This window comes from Polypterus senegalus, chromosome 4 (genome assembly GCF_016835505.1).
Source record: "Polypterus senegalus isolate Bchr_013 chromosome 4, ASM1683550v1, whole genome shotgun sequence".
Lineage (NCBI taxonomy): Eukaryota > Metazoa > Chordata > Cladistia > Polypteriformes > Polypteridae > Polypterus > Polypterus senegalus.
The window spans coordinates 27,291,508-27,305,797 of record NC_053157.1 but is presented as its reverse complement, the minus strand read 5'-3'; the positions used below and the strand labels follow the sequence as shown (position 1 = coordinate 27,305,797).

At 37.6% G+C, this 14,290-nt stretch overlaps 1 protein-coding gene across 2 annotated transcripts in view; it reads right to left on the bottom strand.

Moving 5' to 3' along the window:
* Positions 1-7,005: 7,005 nt before the first annotated feature.
* The window catches only part of tnksa (tankyrase, TRF1-interacting ankyrin-related ADP-ribose polymerase a), a 171,755-nt gene continuing 164,470 nt past the window's right edge, over positions 7,006-14,290 (bottom strand). For both annotated transcript variants that reach the window (XM_039750375.1, XM_039750376.1), the window contains 3 exons: positions 14,029-14,215; positions 11,632-11,788; positions 7,006-8,796 (listed from right to left, as the gene is read on the bottom strand). In XM_039750375.1, the coding sequence (XP_039606309.1) occupies positions 8,710-8,796; positions 11,632-11,788; positions 14,029-14,215 (431 nt within the window). In that variant the 3' untranslated portion in view covers positions 7,006-8,709. The remainder of the gene's footprint in view (positions 8,797-11,631; positions 11,789-14,028; positions 14,216-14,290) is intronic.

Genomic DNA, 14,290 nt, shown 5'->3' with positions numbered 1-14,290 from the left:
TTATAATGCAGTAGAGTGAACCCACTGTGTCACCAAATACAGAAACGGTGTGTGTGTGTGTGTGCGTGTGTGAGAGAGAGAGAGAGAGAGAGAGCGTGTCCACATGCACATCCAGTCCAACTTCTCTCCAGTTGACACTTGAATGACTTACAGGTAACGGACGCTGGTCACTTCCTCAAATTCAAGGTCATAAGACAATACGAACTTGTTGGTTATTGCATTGCAAAATACATTATATACATACAGAGATATTTGTGCACACACAATCACTAAAAAACAGTGTATATATAACTCTATAGATGGTTAAAGATATTTACAGACTCTGGAACCCTAAATTAGATTATGTGGTTTCAACCCACTTAACTCAGTTCAGGGCTCATGGGGAAAATGCATACGTACAGTGGAAACACGCGGACCTCCAGTCCCCAAATAGAGGTGGTTCATCCTGAGTAAGCCAACTTTTCCGTTTTGGCATCATTTCACCGTGTTTCTTTTTCCATCTTCCTACGTATCACACAGTTCTTCATCATGGTTGATGATCAATACACACCATACTTACACTTGATAATAAATTTGGAAGACTTATGTAGCATGTCCTGGGGGAATTATCAATAGATAAGTTTGCAATGACTGAGCTTCTATAACATAAACCCTTCCTGGCCACCAGTAAGATGCTCAGCACTTTCCAGAACATACCAGGTCATAAGCTTTCGATTAAGACTAAGATGAAGGTTCTAATCTTAGTCGAGTACCAGCAGGTTGCTGTGCTATGTGTGCGTGACGTTCATTACGAGATTCCACAGTTGTCCTCCTCCTACTTTCTACCACGTAATCGACGTCTGAAATTTGCCTTTCCGCTCAGCAGATGTGAAAGCTCTTCTTTTACGTACTCCATGTCTCCCTCGCGATCAGTTTGCTGTAAGAAAGATACAAACCTCAAAGGCTTTGCCAAGGATGGCGCTACCCACACCAGCGCATATCACATCATAAGCTTTTAATTACGATGGAAATCAAGGTTCTCGCTCTAGTGCAGCATTTCTCAACCTTTAAGTATTCGCGACCAGAGTTTTCATAAGTTTTAATCGCGCCCCCCTAAGGTTTTTTTGAAAGGAGCCCACTAATACCAATTTGTTCTTTTTTTAATTAATATGTCATAGATGCATATTTTATTATACCTACTTAACTGTTATCTATATCTAACTATTTATTTTTCTAGTATCAGAATGTAGTTTTAAGTTAATTTGTTTTGTTTCAATAGATGTATTTTTCATATTTTAGATTCTTGTTTTCTTTTTTTTCACATCTTCGCATCCCCCCTTTTGTTACTTCGTGCCTCCCACCCCACAGTTTGAGAACCATTGCTGTAGGCACGCGATACGTAGCAGCATATTCAATAGCTACACCCAACTCCAGTGTTACAGACCCCCAACATACACAGAGTGGGGTCCAGGCTCACTGCAAAGAAGTCCAAAGCTCAGTGCGTCATCACCTGAACTGATGGAGCCCAGCTTTGGCCCAGATTGTTACTTTCTGCTCATTGTATGGCATGTGGACGTCGGTTTGCAAACACATCACACTCCAGTGACCCCACTTGTACTTTATACACACATTTACTGTTAGGATTCCGGTGACCAGAACCCTGTTATGGATTAAGAGAGTGCGATAATGGCTGGATGTGAATGTGCACACACACACACTCGTAGAAATTAACAGTCAGTCTTAAAAAATGAGTACTGTATCCTGGAGAAACAGGAATGGCACACACATCAACAGACTACATCACAGAATACTAGCAAGACTTCATTCAGATCGTTTTATCTTTTTATACTAAAAGCAATTACGTTTCCAAGAAGTATTTCTGAGCAATGGGGCTGGGGGTGGCGGGGGTTGATGCACAAGTATTTAATAAACCTGCATCAGTAGCAGTCACGTACCAAATGAACTCATTACATGCTGCCTTGGAGAGTCAGTCGGAGCGCCTTGCACGCCAGGAGTGTTTTTGCTCGATCGGCCCTCGTGGAAGACAAGGCAAGTAAACGTCAAGAATGTGGGCACCTTTTTTTGTAGAGCACTTTTTTTAAGTGATGCAATACTGTAGTGTGATTGCAATGGTGATGATTATGTTTAATTTGCACAGAATGTTTGTTGATGTTTTTGTTTTCTTAATTTATGAGCAGGTGACACCACCACCTCATTCGTGGTAGTTTTAATAAAAAACGGTACCGTTGTACGATATGAAGAACAATTAAACAATGCAATACTTCATACTTCTGCTGATCTAAACTATAAACAGAGGTGGCAAGCAGTGGACAGAGATGGCAGTCCTCAAGTAGCGCACACCCGGTTAGCAGACCAAGAATCTGTTTGTCACGTCCTCTGGTTTATAGTCACGCTTGTGGCCAGTGGAATCAGAGCTCCCTCTGCAAGGCTTCTGCTGCCCTTGACGCGGCGGTCTGGAAGGCCTACAGCGGCCTAAGGATGAGAGACTCAGCTCTCACAGAGTGAGCGGGCAAACAGCTTGTGGATTTCACGGGCCACATCCTAAATGTAATCATCCGGCGACTACTCAAGGCAATACCGTTGGCAATGTCAGAATTGTAAATCTTCTTGTCTTGTTTGAACACAATGTTTTGTTGTTTTTTTTAATTTAATTCTTGAAATGCCATTTGAAAATAAACTGATTTTCAACAATGAATTCTCAAGTCATTCTTTGTTTAAAGTGTTTTCTGGGAAAGGGGAAGCGAGTACTATATGGAGGTACCACCGCAATTTGGGACAAATATGCAAAAGAACTCTTTGTCTGTTGAATTTCACTCTCCCGTCTTTTTTGCAGTCATAGACCAGGCCGCTCATCAGGCCGCTCATTCTTAAGAAAGAAAGAAAGAAAGAAAGAAAGAAAGAAAGAAAAAGAAAAAGTGTCCCGGTTCTTTTGGGGAATTTTCAGACATTACCAGAGAATCGAGAGATATGGTGCTGCCAGGGTGCAGTGTGGGCTGTAACTGGTACAACTGTCATTGGGGGCATTCCCGACTACCACCCTAAAATTTCCTGAGCTGACTCATCTCAAGGTGGGCAAATGGTGATTTCTAAAGGTACCTTTAGTACCAATACACTAATTTAAAAGTACAGCCAAGGCATCACTAATGCTGCTAACGCCTATTACAGGTGCACCTCAATAAGTTAGAACAGGGGTGGGCAGTGTTGGTACTGGACGGGCCGCAGTGGCTGCAGGTTTTCATTCCAACCCAATTGCTTAATTAGAAGCCCATCCTTGCCAATCTCAGACCTGATTTTGTTTTATGGCTTTGTTAGACTGCAATGTAAGGTTCTTATATCATAGATTTTTTTTCCTTTCCAAATTGACACATAGTTTTAGGAAGAGCACTGGAAAGATTCCGAAGGACTGGAAAATGGCAAATATCATCCCATTATATAAAAAGGGTAACAGGGCAGATCCAAGCAACTATAGGTCAGTAAGCTTAACATGCATCAGGAAAATTAATGGAAGGAATTAAGGATAAGATTGAGCAACACAGGGCAAGGACAGGAGTTATTCTGAACAGTCAGCATGGGTTCAGAAGAGGGAGGTCGTGTTTTACTAACATGTTGGAATTCTATGAAGAGGCAACAAAAGGATACAATCCGAGTGGAGCATAAGATATTAATTATCTGGACTTTCAGAAAGCATCTGATAAGGTGCCACATGAGAGGATGGACATCAAACTAAAAGATGTGGGAGTTCCGGGTAATGTTTCTAAATGGGTGCAGAATTGGCACAAGAAGCAGAGGGTGATGGTGTGAGGAACCTCATTAGAATGGGGTGATATTAAGAGAGGTGTCCAGGAGGGGTCAGTGCTAGGGCCACTGCTGTTTTTAATATATATAAATGATTTAGATAGGAATATAAATAACAAGCTGGTTAAGTTTGCAGATGATACCAAGACAGGTGGATTAGCAGATAATTTGGAATCCGTTATATCATTACAGAAGGACTTGGGTAGCATACGGGCTTGGGCAGATTTGTGGCAGATTACATTTACTGACATTAAATTTCAAGTATTACACATAGGAAGTAAAAATATTAGGTTTGAATACACAAGGGGCGGTCGGAAAATCGAGAGCACACCTTATGAGAAAGATTTAGGAGTCACAGTGGACTCTAAGCTATCGACTTCCCAAAAGAGTTCAGAAGCCATTAAGAAGGCTAACAGAATGTCAGGTAATATAACACGATGTACGGAGTACAAGTCACAGGAGGTTCTGTTTAAGATTTATAACACACAGGTGGAGTACTGTGTGCAGTTTTGGTCTCCAGGCTACAAAAAGGATATAGCAGCACCAGAAAAGGTCCAGAGAAGAGCGACTAGGCTGATACTAGGGCTACAGAGGATGAATTATGAGGAAAGATTAAAAGAGCTGAGCCTTTATAGTTTAAACAAAAGAAGATTAAGAGGTGACATGACTGAAGTGTTTAAAATTATAAAGAGGATTAGTCCAGTGGATCGAGACTGTGACTTTAAAATGAGTTCATCAGTAACACGGGGACACAGTTGGAAACTTGTTAAGGGTAAATTTCGCACAAACATTAGGAAGTTTTTCTTTACACAAAGAACGATAGACACTTGGAATAAGCGACCAAGTAGTGTGGTAGACAGTAAGATGTTAGGGATTTTCAAAACTCGATGTTTTTTTGAAAGAAATAAGTGGACAGGACTGGCAAGCTTTGTTGGGCTGAATTGCCTAATCTCGTCTAGTGTTCTAATGTTCTAAATTAAAATATAAAAAGAAATAATGAAAATATGAATATCATCCAAATGATATGAAACCTAGAAAGGATAATTTTCAGTCTGTTACATTTTCTGTTAAGTGTTTTACTAAATCAGTGTATGATGAACACACACAGATGTTAATGGAAACAAGCCAAATGGAGAACTATTGGCTGCTTTGTCATTTACATCTTATTATTAATAAGGCACCATTAAAATAGAGAATGCAGCTGTTTAAGATTCAAATAAGGAATTAAGGGTGGGGAACCTTAACAAGCGAGACCACTAAAATGAAGCATCAAAATGTCACTTGAGCAATAAGTGCTTCATCAGCAATAACTGACTTCTCATTAAGAAACTGAGTTGGAACAAAAACCTGCAGCCACTGCAGCTCTTCAGGGACTGATGCTGCCCACCACTAGTTAGAGTTAAAACTTCACCGAAAAGTTAATTTATTTCAGTAATTCAATTCAAAAAGTGGAACTCATTTATAGATTCATTACACACAGAGTGATATATTTCAAGCGTTTATTTCTTATCATTTTGCTCATTATGGCTTTCAGGTAATGCAAACTCAAATTCAGTATCTCAGAAAATTAGAATATTACCTAAGAGCAATTTAAAAAAAAAAAAAAAAAGATTTTTAATACAGAAATGTTGGCCTACTGAAAAGTATGTCCATGTATGCACTCAATATTTGGTCAGGGCTCCTTTTGCATGAATTACTGCATCAATGAGGTGTGGCATGGAGGAGATCATTGATGCTTTGATAGCGGCCTTCAGCTCATCTGCATTGTTGGGTCTTTTGTCTCTCATCTTCCTCTTGTTTTCTAGCCATTCATGCACAGTGATACCATAGTCATTAAACCAGGTATTGGTACTTTTGGCAGTGTGGGCAGGTGTCAAGACCTGCTGGAAAATGAAATCAGCATCTCCATAAAGCTTGTCGGCAGAGGGAAGCATGAAGTGCTCTAAAAGTTCCTGGTACAGGGCTGTGCTGACTTTGGACTTGATAAAACACAGTGGACCAAAGATCTCTTTTCAGATGAAAAGTTAATTTTGCACTTCATTTGGAAATCAAGGTCCCAGAGTTTGGAGGAAGAGTGGAGTTGCTGGAGGTCCAGTGTGAAGTTTGCACAGTGAGTGATGATTTGGGGAGCCACGTCATCTGTTTGTGTTGCTCCGAAGGGATATTCAGATAATTTATCACCAAGCCTATGCCTTTGGGAAGGGATTAAAAAACAAACTCCAAACAACTGGAACTTAACCACTGTACTGCCTGAAAGATCTTTTACAAGTGGAGATGATTTCAAACAACTCGGCTTATCTAGACCAGGCCAGGCCACCCTAGCATTTTTAACCCAAGAACAAACATCAGACAGAAACCTCAGAATTTTATCACAGGACTGACAGGCGGCTCTTGCCAGTTTTGTTTTCCTAGTTTAGGAGTATTTCATTAGAAGGAGGCTGCACACATTAGACCTACTGTACTTGGGAGGGGTCCTGTTCAGAACATCAGGGCGAGATTAACATTTACTCATGAACATCTAGGCAAAGACCAGTACTTCTAGGCAACGATTAAGAGTTATTCAGCCAGAATACAAGAAGACACATTTGGCAAAAAACCAAAGACAGAGCTTGACTGGCACAATCTGATGCCAGAAGTTGCTCAAGGATAACGTAAGACCACCTGGCAACAGATTAGGGCTCAACCAAAAGCGGCCATTGAAACACGAGTGAGTGTAAACACACAAACAAATCCATCAAGGAATGGATGAACATAAAGAAATGGAGGATTCTAGAATGACCAAATCTAAGTTCAATCACAACACTGTGAGGGGATTTAAACAGACCGCGCATACAAGACAACAACCCGCAAACCCACACAGCTTAAAACATACTGCATGGAGGAGTTGGAAAAACTGCAATGGCAGTGACAAGAAACGACAACTTGAGGAGGCAAAACCAGCCATTAAAACCAAGGGTGGACTTGTGCCATTTCTGCTTGTGGAAAAAGTATCTGTTCATTTTTATTAAAAACAATTTGCAAATGTGTATTGTTTTACCTCAATTACAGGACCTTGATCTAGATACTGCTTTAATGAAGATCCGATCTTGATATGTCCACATTTTCTAAAAAAGAAAAAAAATACATGTCATGGTGTTAACTTACTTTTACCTTGACGGTAAATGTTTGTAAGTATCTAAAACTACCAAAAAAAAAAAAAGCAGACATTACAAGGAGTGCCAACAGAGTTTTTATTAAGACATATTTCAATACTGGCGTACAAGGCTGAGGAGTGTTACATTTATAATTGGGTCTTATTTTTGTATTAATATTCAAAGTATGATTTTGCTTATTTATAAAACTATTATAGCCATGTTAAAATAAAGCAGAACAATGACCCTTTAAGTAGCACAAAAAAAAAAAAAAAAAGGTCCATAAAAACCAGCAAGGAAAAAACTATTACAAGCTGTTTCTCTCAGTGCAAACTGACAACAGTCTGGAAAATGAATCCAGAAAAGGTTAGAAAATGGAACTGGTTGAAAATTAAAGATTTAACAAAAAAGATTTCCATTTCTTGACATTCAATATAAATAACCAGGTCTGACATGCACCTCTAGTCTTCTGCACCACCATTCACACAAAAAAAAAATAATAATAATTCATAAGCAAACAGCATTATTTTAACCACTTTAAATCTAAATAAAAGTGTGTAACAGAGTTCTATATGCTGCTCATTGTTAAATGGAGAAAAATAAAGGTGCCCATCCAAACTGATTAAAGTTACAGTACTAATAAACAAAAAAACTCATCAGGAAAAAAACACCACCAAATGCTTTACAGGGTATAGTCATTTAAACAATCTGTACATTCATGAACATTTTAATAAAATGAAATTATTTCAATTATTACAATAACTTAAATCTTTCCTCTAAAAAAAGTGCAAATCCTTTTAGACATAGAATGAAGTTCAGTGGGTGAGTACTGTAAATGGCATCACAGCGAGAAATGTACTAGGTATCTTTATTGTGCAAATCATTCGGCAGGATTCCCTGGCTCATTTTCAGAGATTTCCTTTGAATTGTCCTCCTTTAAATGCATGTTATTAAAAAACTGCATCATGTGAACCTCATTTTATTATAATAAAACACAATTCCGGACAGTTTTAAGCTGTACATTAAGGTCCCAATAAGGCAAATAATGGTAATGGTCCAATTATTTACAGTGTAAATTGTCTACAATGAAATAGAAAATATATACTTGGTCAAAATGAAAAAAGCAAAAAAAAAAAAAAAAGTAAAATTAATAAACATGTAAACAATATACTTCATGGGCTGATAACATTAGACAATTACATAAAAATAAACCAAAGCATATTTAAAAAGCCTTAAAAGGCAGCACAGCCCACAAGCAACAAACATTTTTCAGTAATTGGATGAAGAGCAGGTAAAAAGTGACCAAATGGGACTCAGTTAATGCTCTGCCAAACTTTTAGAATGCCACAATAGAGATAAAGTAGTACAGGAAAAATATGGATTTGAAGTAGTGTACTTTCAGATGACTACTGCTACAAAAACACATCTTCGCCAGCAAAAGGGTGACTAGAAGATATGCTGTAAGTTTTAGTAGAGTAAAGAAAAGTAAAACCCACAAAAGCCAAAGTCTGTGCATTTAAATGCTGTTCAGTAGGGGTACTGGTAGAAACTGAGCCAAGTTTGTCTGTATACATAACGGCAATCCAGGTCAACTTTCTTCAGAACAGAATTAGAGAGGTGGCAACCAGTGAAGCATCTTCTGTTAATACTTGTTTGCAAATGATACTGGAGATTATTAGTTGATTCCCACAATATTTAATAAGCTTTTTAATTGTCTTTTGTTACAAGTTAAGGTTCCCAGGGTAGGTAAAAGGTTTGCTGCCCATAGCACTGTCTTTTAAAACTATGACTTTAGTTCTGCACCCGTTGTAGTCTGGGAAGTGCTTTCTGGTTTCAGGATCTGGTATGTGATGAGGTATTCTGGATAAGCCTAAATCAAAACAGATAAACACAAGAATATGCATCATGGACAGAATACTCTATAAATCATACTACATTAAGTTCATACCAATTAAAATAAATGAACACCAACTAAGAATTTCATAATATACATTCCCCTATTTTTGAAGGCTGCCCAAAAATACACTCATGGAATCTAATACGTTTCCAACACTCACCCATGTCATTTTTCGCCCTTAGACAATCTTCAAAGTTCCTTAATTTCTTAGATGCTCCTTTTGGAGACAAATTCACAGACTATATTCTTTCTTCATATTTCTCAATTACAAAGTGTTTGTTGCAGATCATCCTCTAAACTGCATTTGATCACATCTACTCGATTACACCACAACTTTGAAATTAAGTTTTATAAAAGGAAGAATGCCCCAATATCAATAAACACATGGGACGTGACTCTCTGCTGAGGCAGCAGCGCTACTGCTCTGCCACCATGCCACCCCGACATTTGTAATTATTAACAGCATTCATTTAATTAAGTTAATGATTTATCTATAAAACATAATATACATATTTTAATGCATTCAATCATGAAAGCGATATCTAAACGTGCAGAGAAAGTGGAAATTTCAAGATTATAGCCAGAATTTCCACTTTAATCACAAAATAGACCTTTTTACTTTGTCCCTATTTTTTTTCTCTGTGGCTCAAATATGAATGTACATGCCACACATTCTGATGCTGTTGTGAAGGTGCAAAGAAAAAAAATTGCACAGAAGATGGCGTCTGACACCTTTAACATGTATGGCGTCATTATTGATAGGGAATATGCAACGCTTCAAAAGAACAGCACCATGAATACATTTGTATGTCAGCATTTTGCTTCACCACATTGAACCATTCATCAAACACTGAAGCATGAACATTGATCCTGTAGAATCTGCAAAGCAGCTTGCTGTCACATGTTGACAGTAAACAGACTGTGACGTCACGTTCCAACTTGAACAAACTGTGCTCCCTGATTTTTTGCCGGTAATAAAACTTACGTTAATTTCTTAGAAAGTGCTCAGGGGACATATCAAATGAACACTGGGAATGCGTGTTAGCCATGATGCGTGCGCATATGCGTTCTGAGCGTGAAGTATAAACCGGCTCCAACAGATTTATTGAGTGTGCAGTGCAGCGTTTTGGTGTTAATTATGCTGCACGTACAAGACGATTTTTACGGTGAGAAATGACGTTAAGGGAGGAATTTGCAGCTTTTCTTGTCAGCTATAATTCATGTTCATGTGTAAGGTGAAAATAAAAAACTGTTTTTAACTCAAAATATATTGAATGAAATGAGAATTGTACTTTCTGACTCGTCACATCATTGATGTCATGTCTGTTTTCCTTGCTCGGGCACATTTAGCAATCACACTGCTTCTGAATGCTACTGAACCATGCAGGGGCCCACCTCCTCCAAGCAGACCAGGGGATGGTACAATTGGCCTGGTACGGAGTGATCACACTAGTCAAAAAAACTAGACTTTGGGGGGTTATATGCGGACAAACATGCTTGAGCACAGAATGAACTGCTAGTATGAGTACACCCTAAATGTGCAAAGCTCACATAAACACCCAAAAAATTCACAGCTTTAACTGTTGCTATAAAGTCTTTCATTCTTGAGAAATACATTTACATGAATAAAAAGAATAAGCTGTGTTTTCTTAATAAGTTAGTTTATTGTATTAGTGACAGGAGAAATAATTTCATTAAAATAAGGTGTGATAAGAACACAATTTAAAAAAGTTCAGGGGGTGAATATTTTATGAAGGAATTATATTTTGAAGCTAGAATGGTCACAACTATAACATTCTTAGTGGACTTTTTCTGCTTTTCTTTCTTTTACACTTTTCACTCATTCTGTTTATGCATACAGACAAAAATTCTACATTTAAAATTGTATGTTAATCAACTGTACTTATAATAATTGTCATGGACTATTATACAACACTGACATGGCCAGAACAGTACGAGAAGGATGGAGAAGAGGACAATTCAAGTATCCCCCCCAAAAAAATGAGGTCAGGCAGGAAAGGGAAAGTCTAAGTAATGGAGTGTCAGTAATATCCTAACTAATTCAGGCATTTCACAAGCCAAAAAGGAGATATTCCAGTGCCCTGTCAGACTAGATGGCCAATAGTAGGCGACAGCACCTAGTTGCCAGGACAGGGGGTATTGGGAAATGGAGGCAGTACTGGGAATTGTATTGTTTTAATTAAGTCTATCAGTCTCAGAGAATACAGAAAAAAATGCATCACAACAAAGTCCTGAAGACCTGTCTTATTTAGGAATGAATACTCATTCCAGATACAAATAATAGGACCTAGACGTTTATGTGAAACTTATGAAGATTATGGATTCAGAAAAATCATGGACAAACTGACCAACCTGTTAGCGAGACAGTAAGCAGTAATGGTTTAGGATAGCCCAAGGAGCATTCAGTACTCTTATGTTTACTCTTATATTTTTGTGAGTGCTTCTCTAATTTGCTAAACTTCTGTCTGCTGGCATCCAATTTTTTCAGGAACAGTGCCATAAAGTAGTGCTGCAACAGAATATGAAGTGTTCATGTTCTAATCATCACAATATCTTTTTAATAATCTGAAAAATTTAATGTGGAAATTTTATTTAAATGAGACCTATATACATTTTCTCAGAAATTGTCTGTGCTTATTTATTGGACTGTGAAAAACGTATACATTACTGAAACATGAAAAAAATTAAAAACGGAAGAAAATCTTTTCCCCCCAATTTAAATGCTTATTCTAAAATGTTAATAGCATTCTTAACTAACGATAAGTACAATGAATCTTGGAATCGTACCTGTTCACCTCTGTAGATAACATACTCAGCATACGCTAGACCATTGACACTGGGTCGTCCAATAACAGAATGGTGCCCTGGTGGGGCATGAGCCATCTTCATTGCGCTGAACTGCAGGAAAGACTTGCCCAGTGTAACTCTACAGAACAACATTTGTCTGACAGAAAAGCATACAGTTAATAAATTATTTATGTCAATGTCAATTTATTTATATAGCACATTTAAAACAACATAGTAATGCTGCGGCCAAAGTGCTTTACAATAATAGAATAAAATTAAAAAAAAAAAATAAAACATAAATAGTAATAAAATATATGAACATAAAATAAGATAGATAATAAATAAATAAATAGAAATAATGTTATATGATCATAAAGAGGAAACCATCAGTGTTACTGAAGGTCACTGAATGCAAGTGAAAAGAAGTGAGTTTTTAATTTTGTTTTGAACAGTTCAATTGTAGACGACTCCTTTATGTGATGAGGTAAAGAGTTCCACAGGCAAGGGGCAGCAGCTGCAAAGGCCCTGTCCCCTTTGGTTTTACATTTGATACGAGGGACAACAAGAGACAACTGACCAGAAGATATAAGCACTCTGGATGGCTGGTGTAAAACACACAGTTCAGATAAACAGGCAGGAGCAAGTCCATGTAAAGATTTAAAAACTAGCAGCAAGATTTTAAAATCAATTCGAAAACTGACAGGCAGCCAGTGTAAAGAAGCTAAAATAGGAGAAACAGAGTCATACTTCCTTGCCCCAACCAGAAAGCGAGCGGCAGCATTTTGGACCAACTGTAACCTGTGTATCAGAGATTTGTTAATCCCAGAATACAGCGAATTACAATAATCGAGGCGAGAAAAAATAAAAGCATGAGTAGCTTTCTCAAGATCTTTAGAAGATAAAAAGGCTTTATCTTACCTAATAGACAAAATTGGAAAAAACAACTCTTGACTACAAAATTTACTTGTTTCTCAAAAGAGAGGTTACTATCAAAGGTAACAACCAAGATTGCAGACTTGAGGTTTGGAAAAGACAGAGAAAGACCCGAGAAGTCCAAGACCAGTTTGAGCTTTAGCTGGTGGACCCACTATAAGCACATCTGTTTTATTTTGATTTAGATCAAGAAAATTATTAGCCATCCAGGATCTTAGTTCAGACAGACAGTTATGGAGTTGATTTGTTGCAGAGTTGCAGACGGGAATATAAACCTGAGTATCATCAGCATAGCAGTGAAAAGAAATGTTAAATTTCCTAAAAATCACTCCAATAGGGTGAAGGTATATAGAGAATAAAATAGGACCCAAAATGGATCCCTGAGGAACACCATATTTGAGGGGAGCAGTAGATGAAAAAGAGGAATTTAAAGTCTCTGAAAAATGTCTACCAGTTAGATACGACCTGAACCAGTTAAGAGCAGTCCCTTTAAGCCAAACAAGATGTTTGAGCCGCATCAGCAATATTTCATGGTCAATAGTGTCAAAGGCAGCGGACAGGTCAAGGAGGACAAGGACTGCTGCATCACCTGAGTCAGTAATAAGAGAGATGTCGTTGAACACTTTCAGGAGTGCCGTTTCAACACTATGATAATGCCTAAAACCAGACTGGTAGGTCTCAAATAAATTATTGGAGTTAAGGTGATCAACCAATTGATTATAAATAATTTTTTCTAGAATTTTAGCCAGAAATGGCAGCTGGGAAATTGGACGAAAGTTGGTTAAAAGTCCAGGATCAAATTTTGTCTTTTTTAGATGGGGACGGACTGCAGCATGTTTACAAAATGAGGACACAACCCCCAAACTAATAGAATCATTTATAATGGCTAGTAATGATGGGCCCAACACATCAAAGGCTTCCACTAAGAGACGTGGTGGTACAATATCGAGGGGGCTGGAAGCTGGTTCAAGGGTGTCAACAGTTCTTTTTAGCATTGAAAGTGAGACTTGATCAAAGGAATCTAGAACAATGTTATGAATAACAGTAAGAAGTTCATAGCCAGTTTGAACAATGCCATGGCGGATAGTATCAATTTTGCTGACAAAGAATGATAGAAACTGCTCACATGAATGAACAGTGGGATTTTAAAAATGCATGAAATAACATGTTTGTTAAAGCTCAATAAAGGTGTTATACAAGTTCAAAGAAACATCCTTGGTACTACTGCAACTACTGAATATTCACGGAATTAAGCATAAAAAGTATGTGTTTAAAGGAAACTATGAATAGTAGAAAAACACAACTGAAATATTTCTTACATTTGTGTTAAATTGTTAGCATTTTAAAATTTTAACCAGGGCATTTTATTTGTTATTATACAGTGCTGTATCCTATCTTTAAACATACAGCATGTAAGACAGACCTTGAAATACTGTACTTGATTTAAAAAAAAAAATCTCTTACCTGTGGCAGACATAACATGACCTATCTTTGTGTGTTGGACAGCCTGTTCCACCTCCAATTCCATAAACATACTGATTACTTTTTGAAGAATTTTCAGCAAAATATATACCAGCACCAAACATGCCTCCAATATATGCATGTCTTTCATCAAAGCCCTTATGAATAATTGCATTTATGAATGGGGAGCCTGGAAAAATAACGAGTCAGAAAATAAGCAGAAAAAACATTAAAAGAAAGCATGGCATAAGAAACTCCTCTAAAT